The sequence below is a fragment of the Arachis duranensis genome, chromosome 1 (genome assembly GCF_000817695.3).
Source record: "Arachis duranensis cultivar V14167 chromosome 1, aradu.V14167.gnm2.J7QH, whole genome shotgun sequence".
Classification (NCBI taxonomy): Eukaryota; Viridiplantae; Streptophyta; class Magnoliopsida; order Fabales; family Fabaceae; genus Arachis; species Arachis duranensis.
The window spans coordinates 52,211,167-52,225,898 of NC_029772.3; the positions used below are offsets into that span (position 1 = coordinate 52,211,167).

Here is a 14,732-nt window from a genome sequence, read left to right on the forward strand (position 1 = left end):
AGGAGAGTGCAAACAAAAGAAAAGGAATATATTTACTTCTTAAATTTTCTTTTTCATTAAATCAAGAAAATTACTTTCATATCATATGCATTTCTTTATTTTTTTCCCTTAAAAAACAATTAATAAAAATAGTTAAGCATCTGATCATACATATTATTCTTTATGGAAACAAGCGTTCATCCTTATCACAATACAACTGTTGCCATTACAACAGGAGGAAAAAAAAGGAATAAAGAAAAAAAACATCTTAGAAATAACAAGTTTTCCTTGATAGAGAGACTGACTAGCTCCTTCTTATCCAATCCTCTATATCTATCTATCTATCTATACAGTCATCTATTTTTTAAAAAGAAGAGAGACTTGAAATGTTGAAAACAAAGTTTCACTTGTATCTTCAGCAATGGTGGCAAATGGTGATGGTCCTAAATGGCTAAACCGCTAAAGTTATGAGCGAGAATTAGGGTTAATACGGGAATCTCACGGCAAGCAGAGGGGTGCGCACATGACTAAAAACTTAAAACCCTGTCTTTATTCTTCAGCCATCTCCCTCCTCCTTTAACTGCAGCGCCACGTGTACACAAATAAAACGATAACGAAAACAGAATCGGCCCAAACCCAACCCAAAAACCTTGCCCCCAAATTGGTGACGTGTACACGTAACCGTAGCCTCCATATATAAACCCCCTTCTTCTCTTTCGTTCTCATCCATTTCCTCTCCACTTTCCACCGATTTCAGACACACACACACTCTCACTTACTCTCTCCGATTATCTCTGCTCTTACTCCATATTCGCTTCGGCTTTCTACTCAAAATCTCGTTTCGTTGGATCTTATCGTTTCGCGGTTTTTTCTCTTTTACTATCACCGCCGCCGCAGAGTTTTCCGATTGGAGAATCCGGTTGGTTTTCTTCCTGTGTTGGCTCGAGATCCGGGCCAAGCACAGAAGAGTACCGGTTCTCGATTCGCCATTTCTGTGAGTAGTTTCCTCTTCGGGGAGATTTGTTTTTATTAAGATTTTGAGGGTTTTATCAGTGAAATGGCATCTGGCGAGGGGTTTCTTACGGATGGACAGAGGGAGATTCTCAAGATCGCTAGTCAGAACGCAGAAAATCTGTCGTCGTCGCCGAAATCGCCATCGTCGCTGCTTTCATCTGAGCATCATCATGTTAAGGCTCCTGCTGGCGGCGGAAAGGCTCAAACCGCTGGGATTGCTGTGAGACACGTTCGTCGGTCTCACTCCGGGAAGTTAGTGAGAGTGAAGAAAGGTGAGCACCGTGTTCATCAGATATTTTGTAATTATTATTTTTAATTTAAGAATTGTATGCTCTATGCGTATATACTGCAGGCTGTGCATTTTTTTCCTTGTTTATCATCTATTTTGTGATTAGCGAACTACACAATTTTCTATTATTAGACTGTTTGATTAGTATCTTGAAGAACTGTTGGAAGAAATATATCTGAGAGGGTATATATGGTACACCATAACTTATTGGTGAACAGATTAGGGTTATTAACTGAAAATTAGTTTTTAATTGTTGCTTATTGAAAGCAGATTATTGTTTGATTTGTTCTGTGGTGACTTTTAAAATTTGTCGGCTAGTTCTAGCTGTAAAATTTGTGGAATTTTTTTTGGCTTTATGTTTGTATTGCTTTAAGGTTATTAGTTATTATGATCCAGTTCTTGTGTATTAGCAATCATAATCCGTATGAATCTGATAGACAAAGATGTTATTCTGACTAGTTAAGTCTTTTGATGCGTACATGGTGACTGGAGGTTTACGTATTTTGGGATTGATGTGTCGGTCATGTTACTTTCTATAGTGGAAAAGTATTCTGGTGCATAATAAATTTTAACTATTAATGCAATGTTGTCTGGAAGCAAAAATGCTATTCCTATACTAAAATCAGCCACCAATATATTTGAGTATAAATACATATGTAATTTAATTTATTTTTAATGTGTATTTGTATTCCAACATTTATTTTATACTCTTGGCTGACTTTGGTGGCGAATTTTAGTGTACACGTAGCATAGTTGGTAACTACCTGATTTGATCATCTTTTTACTTCATAGATTGTAGAAACCTGATTTGGTTGCACCCCATGTATTTTATATATATATATATATCGACTTTACTGTCAAGTGCTTCAGACTGATAGCTTAGTTTTATATGTTGGCTTGACAGTCATGACGATGTTAATTAGTGGTGTGGAGCTTCCCTTGCTTGCGGTATAACAACATGAATAGTAGAATTAATTGTAATTTGTTGTTGTCTTTGTTTAGTTATTTGATATTCTTCATCTTGTTGATGCAGATGGTGCTGGTGGTAAGGGTACTTGGGGGAAATTGCTTGATACTGAAGGTGAAGCTCACCTAGATCGTAATGATCCAAATTATGACAGTGGCGAGGTAAACTACCTTTCTGGTTTTTGTTGGTAGTTCCTAATATAATTTATTGTATGATAATATCATCAACATAGAAACTTTTTGACGAGATCTTATAGCCCTGGTAGTAGGTTGGGATTTCTTTGTGTTTTCATTTAATTAGTTGTAAACTGTACCTGTTGACTGTTTATTTTTCATTGTATATTTGATTGTGGCAACAAGCACATGATAACATATACCTGGTTTTGTATACTCTTGCTATTTTTAGGAACCCTATCAGTTAGTTGGATCTACAGTGATGGACCCCTTGGATGATTTCAAGAAAGCCGTGGTATCTATCATAGAGGAATATTTCAGTACTGGGGATGTGGATGTGGCTGCGTCTGACCTCAAAGAACTTGGATCTAGTGAATATTATCCATATTTTATCAAGCGCCTTGTGTCGGTGGCCATGGACAGGCATGATAAGGAGAAAGAAATGGCGTCTGTTCTGCTCTCAGCATTGTATGCTGATGTCATCAGCCCTGCACAGATCAGGGATGGATTTTTTATGCTTATTGAATCTGCCGATGATCTTGCTGTGGACATACTGGATGCAGTTGATATCCTTGCTTTATTCCTGGCACGGGCTGTTGTTGATGACATTCTTCCTCCAGCTTTCCTAGCTAGGGCAAGGAAGGCTCTTCCAGAGCCTTCCAAGGGTGCTCTGGTAGTCCAGACTGCTGAGAAGAGTTATCTCTCTGCTCCCCACCATGCGGAACTTGTGGAGAGGCGATGGGGTGGTAGCACTCACATCACCGTTGAAGAAGTGAAGAAGAAGATTGCCGATTTGTTAAGGGAATATGTGGAGAGTGGTGACACATTTGAAGCCTGTAGGTGCATACGTGAGTTAGGGGTTTCATTCTTCCATCATGAGGTTGTGAAGAGGGCTCTAGTACTTGCCATGGAGAACCGTTCAGCAGAACCACTGATGTTGAAACTACTAAAAGAAGCAGCAGAAGAAGGACTCATTAGTTCCAGTCAAATGGTCAAAGGATTTTCTCGATTGGCAGAAGGCCTAGATGATCTTGCTCTTGATATTCCATCAGCTAAAGCCTTGTTTCTGTCATTTGTTCCCAAGGCAATATCTGAAGGGTGGCTTGATGCATCATTTGTGAATCCTAATGGTGACAATGGAGAAATTCAAGTTGAAGATGAGAAGATGCGGAAGTACAAAAAGGAAGCTGTAACCATAATTCACGAGTATTTTCTGTCTGATGATATTCCTGAACTGATTCGGAGTCTTGAAGATCTTGGTGCACCCGAGTATAACGCAATATTTTTGAAGAAGCTAATAACTCTTGCCATGGATAGAAAGAACAGAGAAAAGGAAATGGCATCTGTACTGCTATCTGCTCTACATATAGAAATTTTCTCAACAGAGGATATAGTTAATGGTTTTGTCATGCTTCTTGAAAGTGCAGAAGATACGGCACTAGATATATTGGATGCTTCAAATGAACTTGCTCTGTTCTTGGCTCGGGCTGTGATAGATGATGTATTGGCCCCTCTGAATTTGGAAGAAATCGCCATTAGGTTACCCCCAAAGTGCAGTGGGACCGAGACGGTGCGAATGGCACGCACACTCATAGCAGCTCGTCATGCTGGTGAGAGGCTGTTGAGATGTTGGGGTGGTGGGACCGGATGGGCAGTTGAGGATGCCAAGGACAAGATCATGAAACTCTTGGAGGAGTATGAAAGCGGCGGGGTTGTGAGCGAAGCTTGCCAGTGTATCCGGGACCTTGGAATGCCCTTCTTCAACCATGAGGTAGTTAAGAAAGCTTTGGTCATGGCCATGGAGAAGAAGAATGATAGGATGCTTGATCTGCTGCAGGAGGGATTCAGTGAGGGTTTGATCACCATCAATCAGATGACGAAAGGGTTCACCCGGATCAAGGACAGTCTTGATGATCTTGCTCTGGACATTCCAAATGCAAAGGAGAAGTTTGGGTTCTATGTGCAGCATGCCCAGACCAAGGGTTGGCTTCTACCGTCATTTGATTCCTGTGCCACAGAGGTTTAGAGAGCCTGTGCAACAGAGGTCTAAAGAGATGGCTTTCAGTCTCATGCATGTTGATGTTCTTTTAGCTCCCGACTGAAATGTGTGGATAAAATCTTGGGATCGTTTTACTTCTAAAAATGTCCCTTTTTCTCTGTTCTTTTTAAACTTACCCTTTTCTTTGAAGCATCAACTCACCGATAGAGATTCTTGTTATCTCCGTCGCGTTGTATAAAGTTGTTCCCATTACATTGACATCTTTTTAGGACGATGTTGCATCAATGAGGTATTTTAGAAGGGCAGGGCATATATTGTACTATTTTTCAGCATCGATTCACTTTTTCCCGTTATGTTGAATCATTAATTTATGCCATCGTCACTTATCTTGTTCTCGGTTCTGAGGTTAACTGGTTATTGATTATGCAGCAAAAGAGCATGAAAAATCGTGGCGTTATATTTTAGAAGAGTCTGTTGGCCCGAGTAGCATAACACGGCGAAAGGTGGCTACCAAGCCTAAATTCAGACGCCTTTCCTATCTGTTCCTAGAGTGCAGTTCCTTCCATCGTGGAGTTATATCGCTTATACTTCTGGTATCGAGAAAAATGTTATTGTTGTTCGAAGCTACGAATTAGGGGTCTACACACTTTGAAAGCTATTTTAGTGTGATTTGATCGAATCTAGGGTCCGGTAGGGTCGGTAAGCATCTTAAAGGACAAAAAATAGTATATATATTTTAAATTAATTTTAATATTATGTTATATTAATTATAAGTTTATTATTTTGTTTTTGTAAGTAGTATGATATTATTGGGTCTAGAGTTGGGTAAGGGTCTAAAAAATAGACTTGGTCATTATTTAGAGTTGAGTCAAAATAAACTTAGCTTCACCCGATCTATATACACCCTTATAAATACGTATGCTAAGACTTATTTTTATCTGCATCAATACAAAAATATAAAATAAAATGGAGTAATTTAACATTTAATTTGACTTAAAATTTTAGTTTTGAATAAAGTTCTACAACTAAGTAAAATACTTAAGTCAATCAAGTTGTTATAAATGTTTTTCACATCATGTGCACGTTCTTTTTGTTATCGTTGCTCTTACCACCACTATCACCTTCATCTCCTCTTTTTCCTCCTCCTTTTTCTATTCGAATTCTTCTCATCCTTTCTTTTCTTTCTCTATCATCATCATAATCGTTGTTATCATTATCGTTATCATTGTCTTATACATAAATAACATTGTTCATTCTCTTTAGAAATTTTGTACCGGTTAATTTTGCTACGATATTTATAGATTTTTTCACTTATTTTATTTCCTATCAAAATTTGTAAATTTGCAATTCAAATCTCTCATAAATTCTTAGTTTCGTCATATCATTTAGTTGAAAATTTTGATGTTAGAGTGAAGATGTTTTGACGTTAGAATGAAGACATTTTGGTGTTACGCTTTAGAAATTTATGTGTTATTTTATATATCAGATACGTCATCCACCCACCTAATCAGCCTTGGTTTAGCATTCTGCTTGGTCAAAAGAAACTTAAGAGCAGAGTGATTGATACAGATTTTACAAACTTAATGCGTAAATCTACCGACAAGTGCATTGGATCACATCAAGTAATAGCACGGTGAATGGGTTATCGTTCCACGAAGATTGATAGTCATGCAACTTTAATCAATTGGCTATTTTAGTTAAACATATCAAATTCAAGGAGATCCAATAAAAAAACTAAATAACTTGACTATAAAGTAAATGAAGTAAATGACTGAAAATTAAAAAGTAAAGAATTAAATAACGAAAATTAGAATAGAATTATAAATGACTAAAAGTAACAATTGAACTAAGCACATAAGCAAGAATTGAATCTACGTAATGGAATTAAGATGAGATGTAAATTGGCAATAGAAATTAGAAATTAAGAAGATTATATGATGAAAAACATTGAGGATTAGAGATGTTAACTCCTCTGGAATGTTAGCTTTCAACTCTATTTCAATCCTGTAATTATTGTTCTAAGGCAAATCATAAGTGAGTGAATTCTAATGTCTTGTTAATTCAATCTCTTTTAATTTGATCAATTGCTAATGTCTTGATCTAATTGCTCATGAGAAGAGATGAAGATTGGTCTCTGATTTAGAACCACACAATTCTTGAGATCTGAATTTAGTTGATTAAATGTCACATATCAAAGTTGAATTGAGAATCAAAAGAATTGAGAGAGAGGATTTTCAAGTTTAATCTCATGAATCAACCTTTCAGTGAATCATGAAATTCAACCTAGATTCAAACCATCTTTTAATGCATTTGAATCATTTGGAATTTAAAACGAAAATCTCTCTTAGAAACAATAACAACATGAATTGAAATTAGAGAATCAAGAATTTCATTCCATTGGAACTTAACAGAGTTCTTCTTCTCAATGAGAGAGGATTAGTAGTTCATTGCTCTGGAAATTACAAAATAAGATGTAAGAAAAGTGCAAGAAAAAGTAAAGTGTCTAACCCCCCTAACTAGCTACGGACTTCCCTTTTTATAGCACTCACCCCTTACTAACTTCAATTTACCATTTACCCAATCTCGCATTCTATACTCATTTTCCCTTCAATTGGACCTTTGACCTTTTGACTTGTTATGGGATTTGGGGCTCAGGATTTAATTAGAATTACAAGGTAAAGAATGTATGAAAATCAAGAGAACTGTGCTTCTTGAAAAAGTGTGGCTCACTTTATAGCACACTTTGCATGACACAAATGAATGCTTCAGAGGGTTGGCGCTTGAATCTTGAAGACTAGGCACTTGAGGCTCCACCTTGAGGCTCTTTTGGTTGCTTGCTTGAGGCATGTCTTCGAAGGCGCCTATAATTTCAAACGTTTCACATTTTTCCTCTTTGGTTGGCGCTTGAGGTGCCAAGTTTGATAAAAATTGTTGCCTCTAGATATTGAGGCTCTTGAGGCTCCATTTTGGGCGCTTGAGGTGCCAGTATTGATGCATAAACTTATTCCCTGGAAGGTGGCATGGAAATGGCGTTTGAGGCACCAATTTGGGCGCTTGAGGCGCCAAGTATGAAGCACAAATTTGATGGCCTTGGAAGTGGTGAAGGAGGGAGCTTGAGGCGCTAGTTTGGGTGCCTAAGACTCCAATGTTGAAGGACAACTTTGATGGCCCTGGAGGTGGTGAAGGAGGGAGCTTGAGGCGCTAGTTTGGGCGCCTAAGGCGCCTATGTTAAAGTACAACTTTGATGGCCCTGGAGAGTGGTTGAACTTGGCGCTTGAGGCGCCAATTTGGGCCCTTAAGGCGCCATCAATGTGTCAGAGATTGATGCTCCTAGTGACAAATCATGAAAGACGCTTGAGGCTCCACTTTTGGATGCCTAAGGCGCCAAATGCTAAGGTTCCTGGGCATGGCATAGTGCTGGCGCTTGAGGGGCCGAGTAGTGGCGTCTCTGGATATGGGCGTCACTTTGTTACTCATTGTTCATAGCTCAAACGGAATGTCACCATAAAGTAGCATAGATCGTTGGAAAGTCCTGAATGTCTATGATATTAGGGATTATCGTCGGTTAGGAATTTCACACAAATAATCTCGTCGAAGTATAGTTCCCAACCAACAAACAATCCTCCATCAAAGTTTAATTTTGGTTGTCACAAGTTCAACCCAATAAAAATAACCGAGAGTATTAGTCCTAGGTCGTTCTCCCTAGAAATTACAATCGAGTGCTCAATTATCGGTTATGAGTTTCATGAGGTTGGGTTGATAAAACAAGAAATTAAAAAGGCAAGAATTTAAAGCAAACAACTAAAGATAGAAAATACTAAAAAGAGGCACTCATGGCAAGGATTGAGAATCAAGATTTTCTATCCTAGTAATTAATTATCATACAATAGTTAACAAGAGTTAATCCTATTTTGTCATCTCCAACATCAGAAAAAAGTACAATGCTATCTTCATATTGAGAGCAAGTCAAATAGGACTAGTTAATCCCAATCTATAGGTAACGTTAATGGATACAAGACTAACTAATCACTCTAGATCACCAATCTAAGTTGGGTATTAATGACTCAAGATTGTCCAATTTCTCTTTCCAAGCCAAGAATGCTCAAAATATACTCCAAAGCTAAGCCAAATTTTTTATCAAACAATTGGTGTGCAATAAAAGAAAAGCATGTTAAATTGCAAGAAATAGTAAATTCTACAACTACCCAATGCAAGAAAATAACAATAACAACTCAAACAAGTAAGAAAAGAACATAAAACCTCAAATTGCATTGAAGGAGATTAAAATCAACAAAAGTGTTCATAAACTAAAAAGAGGCATAAAAGAGAAATTAATAAGAGGAACTAAGAAAATTAAAGCAAATCAATAAGGAAAAGTAAAGAAAACTAAATCAAAACAAGTAATTAAACCTAAATATAAGAGAAAGCTGAACTAAGAACCCTAATTTCTAGAGAAAATAGGGCGCTTCTCTCTCTAGAACTAACCTAAAGCGTGTTTCCTACGCTACCTAATTGCTCCTCCTTTGTTCCCTCTTGAATTCTGCATCAAATAGATTTAGAAATGAGTTGGATTTGGGTCTTGATGGCTTAGAAATCGCCCCCAGCATGTTGCCTTTAATGAGGTCACGTGACCAGTTTCACGCGTGCGTGTGGCTGGCAAATTTCCTCCTCACATGTACGCGTGGGTGACGCATGCGCGTGGCCTTGAATCCTCCAAATGCTCATTTCTTCATGAATTCTCCACTTTGCATGCTTTTCTCTTTCCTTCTTCCATCCAATCCTTGCCTTATAAGCCTAAAATCACTCAACAAACATATCAAGGCATCAAATGGAATTAAAGTGAATTAAATTTGTTAATTTAAGGGCCTAAAAAGCATGTTTACACTCTTAAGCACAATTTAGAGAGAATTACAAAACCATGCTTTTCATTGAATAAATGTGGGATAAGTTGATAAAATCTCCTAAATTTAACATAAGATAAACCACAAAATTGGGGTTTATCAAACCTCCCCATACATAAACTAAGTATGTCCTCATGCTAAACTCAAGAAAGAGACAAAGGGTATCAATATTTATTCACTGCAAACTATCTAGATGCACTCTATCTAAATGCAATCTACCTAAATTCATGCAACTACTTGGTCAAAATAAATCAATTTCCAAGAAAGCATATATAAACATGAGGGCTAAAGGCATTAACAACAAAGTCAAATCCACAATTGAATTGAGTTATTGAAAAGAATTTACAAACTTGCAAGAAAAGAGATGATCACAGGTGAAAACATGTAATTGAGCCATCAAACCCTCACCGGATGTGTATCCGCTCTAGTCACTCAAGTGTATAAGGTTAATTCACTCAATTATCTTCTAATCACGCTTTCCAAGATTTGTTTTTCATCTAACAATCAACAATTATTCAATGCATGCATACAAATATCATGAGGACTTATCCATAGGTTGTAATGGGGTTAGGGTCAAGGTAAGGTTATATATGGCTAAGTGAGCTTGAAATTTGAATCTTTGATTAACTTAAGCTTCTCACCTAACCTATATAACAACCTATACAATTCTAATACAACACCTAACTACTCATAATTCACTTTTTTACACACTCATACATTCTATTTCAATTCACAACTCATATGCATTGGTTATTATTGGTTTCACCTTGGGGCATTTTGTCCCCTTTTTATTGCTTTCTTTTTCTTTGTTTCTTTTCTTTTATTATTATTTTTTTCTTTCATCTTTTTCCACATTTTTTTTCTTTTTCATACTAAGGTATATACATGAACATCAATGCATATGGTTTAATATTTAATACATGAGTATGTACCCAATTTGCATGATTGCAACAAAATACGAAAACACACTTTTATCCTAACCAATGTTCCTAAATTTCTCACAATTGAATGATAAACACTCTCACTAATCTAAGCTAATCAAAGAACAAAAGGTAAAATTAAGGGATATTTATTGTTTTTCGCTTTAAGGCTAGTAATGTGCTAAAATTAAGAACAAAAGGGTTTAGTATAGGCTCAAAATTGGCTTAGAATGGTAGATAAAAGATAAGCTATTTGGGTAAGTGAGTTAAATGAAACGACCTTAATCATATAAATGTATTCATACACAAAAAATGGACATAAAGAATAAAACAAATAAAAGATTACAATCATAGAAGGAGAATAATACACACAAGAATGAAAATAGTGGTTAATATGATATAACCACACAATTAGTCTGAAAACTCACAAGGTTGTATGTTCTTAGCTCAAAAACATGTTCCACAATGTATAATTCAAGCAAGTTTCAATGAAAATTTTCTTTTTTACTTAAATCAATTGGGTTGTTAATGCCCTATGTAAAAGGAATTTTCTTGGAAAATTTCATTACTTTGACTAAGCTTATATATATATGCAAACTAAGAAAATAAAACTAAAAATTCTAACAGTCCTAGTAATAAAATAAAATGTGAAAGTGTTGGGATTAGAAATTTGTCACCCAAAAACGGCTGATTCGGTCGGATGACCTCTCCACATTTAAAAGTTTGCACCGTCCTCGGTGCATTCTGAGATGAGCAAGGGGGTACGGCTATTATACGGATTGCCACATTCAACTCGTGGATCAACCGCCTGCTGCGTGTTCTTTCTTCCGTTTTCATTTTTGTTTATGACAAATCATCCTAAGCAATAGGAGACAGGATATACCAAGACAGGTGAATGCAAAAGCAAGGAAGCATAGATTGTTGGAATAAGGGAAGAATCACTAGAATGAAGTGAGTGAATAAGGTTGACATTAAGAAAAATAAGTGTGTGAATTTCAAATTGTGCACGGTTTAGGACACACACATACTAGCATTGAATGCTATGCCACAATTATACAAAAGAAGAAGCACTTCACTCATTCTAGTGTGTTTGAAATGCTTTAAGGAAAACTTGTTGGTTAAGACAACCAAACAAGTAGTGAAGAAGCATGAAAGCATTCAAGCAAGAATTAAGCAATTGTGAAATGGGTGATGAATGGACATTGATTGATGTGCAAGAAAGCTTAATGAACAAAGGAACAGTAAAAATCACACATCAATTAATGACACACTTTAAATTTTGGCTCATATCACATAGTGGACATAGAATGGGAAACATGGTTGCTATGCAATGTGGTAAAAGAGAACTAGAGATGAGAATTAATCACATAGCAAGCATGATCCGTATAGCTAGGGAATTTCAAAAGGATGTCCCTAGGTGAGCTTACAATCCAATTTCACAATTGAAGTATTATGCCAAAATGAATAGTTTCAAATATGTGTAGAGCACATAAATAAACAATTGATGGTCAACATGTTATTAAGGCATAAGCATAACATATGGATGCATATGATCAAGCAATACAATGCATTAAGGTAAATACACGACATCCAACAAGAATTTGCCTAGTCAAAGTAGAGAATTCAAATCACATGGTGGCCAAATCATGCAGTTCAAACAAAGATTTAAAATGCTTTAAAGGCAATTCTTATGCACATGGTGTTCACAAATGTTCAACATGAAGACTCAAAACCAAATAACAAAATATAACCTCAACAATGAAAACTAACAATGCATAATAGCAACAATGATGCTATAGTAGCATCTTATCAGTAATCAGCAGCAAGAAACAGCAAACAAGATTAATAATCCAACACTTACCATCCAAATAGAAAATTAAACAAAAAATTAAACTAGCTAAATAACTAACTAATTAACTAACTAACAAACAAACTAAAGAAGATGATGGTAGATGGTGAATAGTGGTGCTGGATGATGGTTGAAAGATGGAAAGAAAAGAAGAGAAGAGAGAAGAAGAAAAAAAACGGGAAGAAGAGAAGAAAAGAAGAATGGTGAAATAGGGCAGGGGATCACGCGTATGCGTCAAGTCACGCGTACGCGTCCATGGCAGAAATAGGATGCGGACGCCTACGCGTGGGTCACGCGTAAGTGTGAGAGGAGAAAAAAGGGTATGACGCATACGCGTTGTCGACGCGCACGCGTGATTGGAGAGAAAGGAGGATGACACGTATGCGTGTAGCACGCGTACGCGTGGGGTAAAATTGTACTAAACGCACAATTTCAGCACGCTTGTCGCACAACTCTCTGGCTTTTGTACTGCACCTGCAAAATTTTGGAGGCCACGCGTACACGTGGGCGAGGCGTATTTGTGGAAGGTTGGAATCTTGGGGTCATGCGTACGCGTAGGTCATGCGTACGCGTGGCTGGTGCTCTGTTTTTCAAAATTTTCCAAGTTCTAGCACCAAACCAAGCATTCCAAACATCCAAACAGCTACCAAAACACCATCAAACCTTATTTAACATACTAGATTACTAAATAAACCAAATGAACAAAACTAAATATGAAAATTAAACTTATTTACCAATATATACAAAAGAGAAAATGAAAAGATGTTACCATGGTAGGGTATCTCCCACCTAGCACTTTTATTTTAAGTCCTTAAGTTGGACCATTGATAGGGTGCTTGTCAAGGTGGCTTGTGCTTGAACTTTTCCTTGAATCCCCACCAATGCTTTTATATCTAATGTCCACCGGGATCCCAAATTAGGCGCATAAAGCCTTCAAGCGAATTGAAACAAGTGACAAGGCCCCAAGAGTGTTGATTGTTGAAATGAATTCCAGGGTCCCAAACCTTGTTTTTGCACCCGTGTTCTTGTTGACTACCATAGTTAAATCCAGGTGACAAGACTTTTGAATTCTCAATTGAGCATTCAAACACCTTCCTAGATCCTCTCAATTGAGTATTACACTATCCCTTGCACTTAGACTTTGATAACTCAACCATAGTGAACCTTGAATTGTGATGCTTACCACTAACCAACTCTTTCTTTCTTTTCATTCCACAAATATTCCTAAGTCGACCATCCATTTCAAGCAAACCATATTCAAGTGGAATAAGAAAGCTAAGGGATACGAATTCTACCCACTCAAATGGTGTAAAGAATGATGGTGACTTAGGAAGAGAGACCTCCCCATACTTTGACAATGTGAGGTACATTCTCTTGTGCTCTTCTTTGGCTACCTCCACCTCTTGGCAAGCATCTTCCATGTTCACCTCTTGACAAGGTTCTTCACATTTAATCACTTCCTCACGAAGCTCTTCTAGCTCTTCTCCATCATTCATGTCACAACTTGGAGGTAATGTGAAACTTATCTCAACATCAACCTCAATTTTAATGGAAGAAGACTCCTCAAATACCAAAGGATCTTGTGTTGGTGTGGAATCATCATCAAGAGAAAGATTTGTTGCGTGCTCAACTTCTTCCAATTCTTCATCATTTCCCATGTACTTTGGAGGTTGCGCACCCTCCTTGACATTGCTTTCAAGCTCAATGGAAGAAGGCTCAATAGGATATTCGAGGTGATTCGTTAGTGTAGACAAGAAGTCATCAATGATTGAATCCAATTCTTGATCAACCTCTCTTAATTCTTCAATCCCTCTTTCCAGCTCAATTATTTCAACTTCCTCCTCTTGTTGCAATTCTTACTTCAACTCCTCTTCTTTACCTTGAAGCTCCAAATTCACTCCTTTACCATTCTCCTTGGTTAATCCACCACATTCATCAATGGGAGTGTCTTGAATACATGAGCTTAGGTGGGAGGCCATGCAGTTAGCGGCTTCAGTCATGGTAGCCACCATGATTTCTATCTTCTTTAGCTCTTTTTGCTACTCTTTTTACTTTTGGATATAAGAGCTATTATCCCTTTATTGTTCTTGCACGAAGGTACGTAGAGCTTCATCCCTTGAAGGAGGTGGTTGATGAGCGGATAATTTATACGCTTTTTGGCATTGTTTTTAGGTAGTTTTTAGTAAGTTCAAGCTACTTTTAGGGATGTTTTCATTAGTTTTTATGTTAAATTCATATTTCTGGACTTTACTATGAGTTTGTGTGTTTTTCTGTGATTTCAGGTAATTTCTGGCAGAAATTGAGGGACTTGAGCAAAACTCTGATAGGAGGCTAACAAAGGACTGCTGATGCTGTTGGAATCTGACCTCCCTACATTCAAAATAAATTTTCTAGAGCTACGGAACTCCAAATGGCGCGCTCTTAACGGCTTTGGAAAGTAGACATCCAGAGCTTTCCAGCAATATATAATAGTCCATACTTTATTCGGGAATTGACGATGTAAACTGGCGCTCAACGCCAGTTCCATGTTGCTGTCTGGAGTAAAACGCCAAAAACACGAAAATGCTGGCGTTTAACTCCAAGAAGAGTCTCTACACGAAAATGCTTCAATGCTCAGCCCAAGCACACACCAAGTGGGCCC

At 37.2% G+C, this 14,732-nt stretch overlaps 1 protein-coding gene across 1 annotated transcript; it reads left to right on the plus strand.

The window, feature by feature from the left end:
• The first annotated feature begins 509 nt into the window (after window positions 1-509).
• LOC107489288 (MA3 DOMAIN-CONTAINING TRANSLATION REGULATORY FACTOR 1) lies at window positions 510-4,803 on the plus strand. Its single transcript, XM_016110041.3, has 3 exons — window positions 510-1,265; window positions 2,316-2,410; window positions 2,655-4,803. The coding sequence occupies exons 1-3, from the start codon at window positions 1,037-1,039 to the stop codon at window positions 4,446-4,448; spliced, it is 2,118 nt and encodes a 705-aa protein (XP_015965527.1). The 5' UTR covers window positions 510-1,036; the 3' UTR covers window positions 4,449-4,803.
• The last annotated feature ends 9,929 nt before the right edge of the window (window positions 4,804-14,732 follow it).

What these genes read in the sequence shown, in the direction of transcription:
- LOC107489288 (XM_016110041.3), top strand. Translation starts at nt 1,037, where the DNA reads ATGGCATCTGGCGAGGGGTTTCTTACGGATGGACAGAGGGAGATTCTC. An exon ending in GTTAGTGAGAGTGAAGAAAG is followed by an intron (nt 1,266 to 2,315) that starts GTGAGCACCGTG and finishes TTGTTGATGCAG; the next exon opens with ATGGTGCTGGTGGTAAGGGT. An exon ending in CAAATTATGACAGTGGCGAG is followed by an intron (nt 2,411 to 2,654) that starts GTAAACTACCTT and finishes TGCTATTTTTAG; the next exon opens with GAACCCTATCAGTTAGTTGG.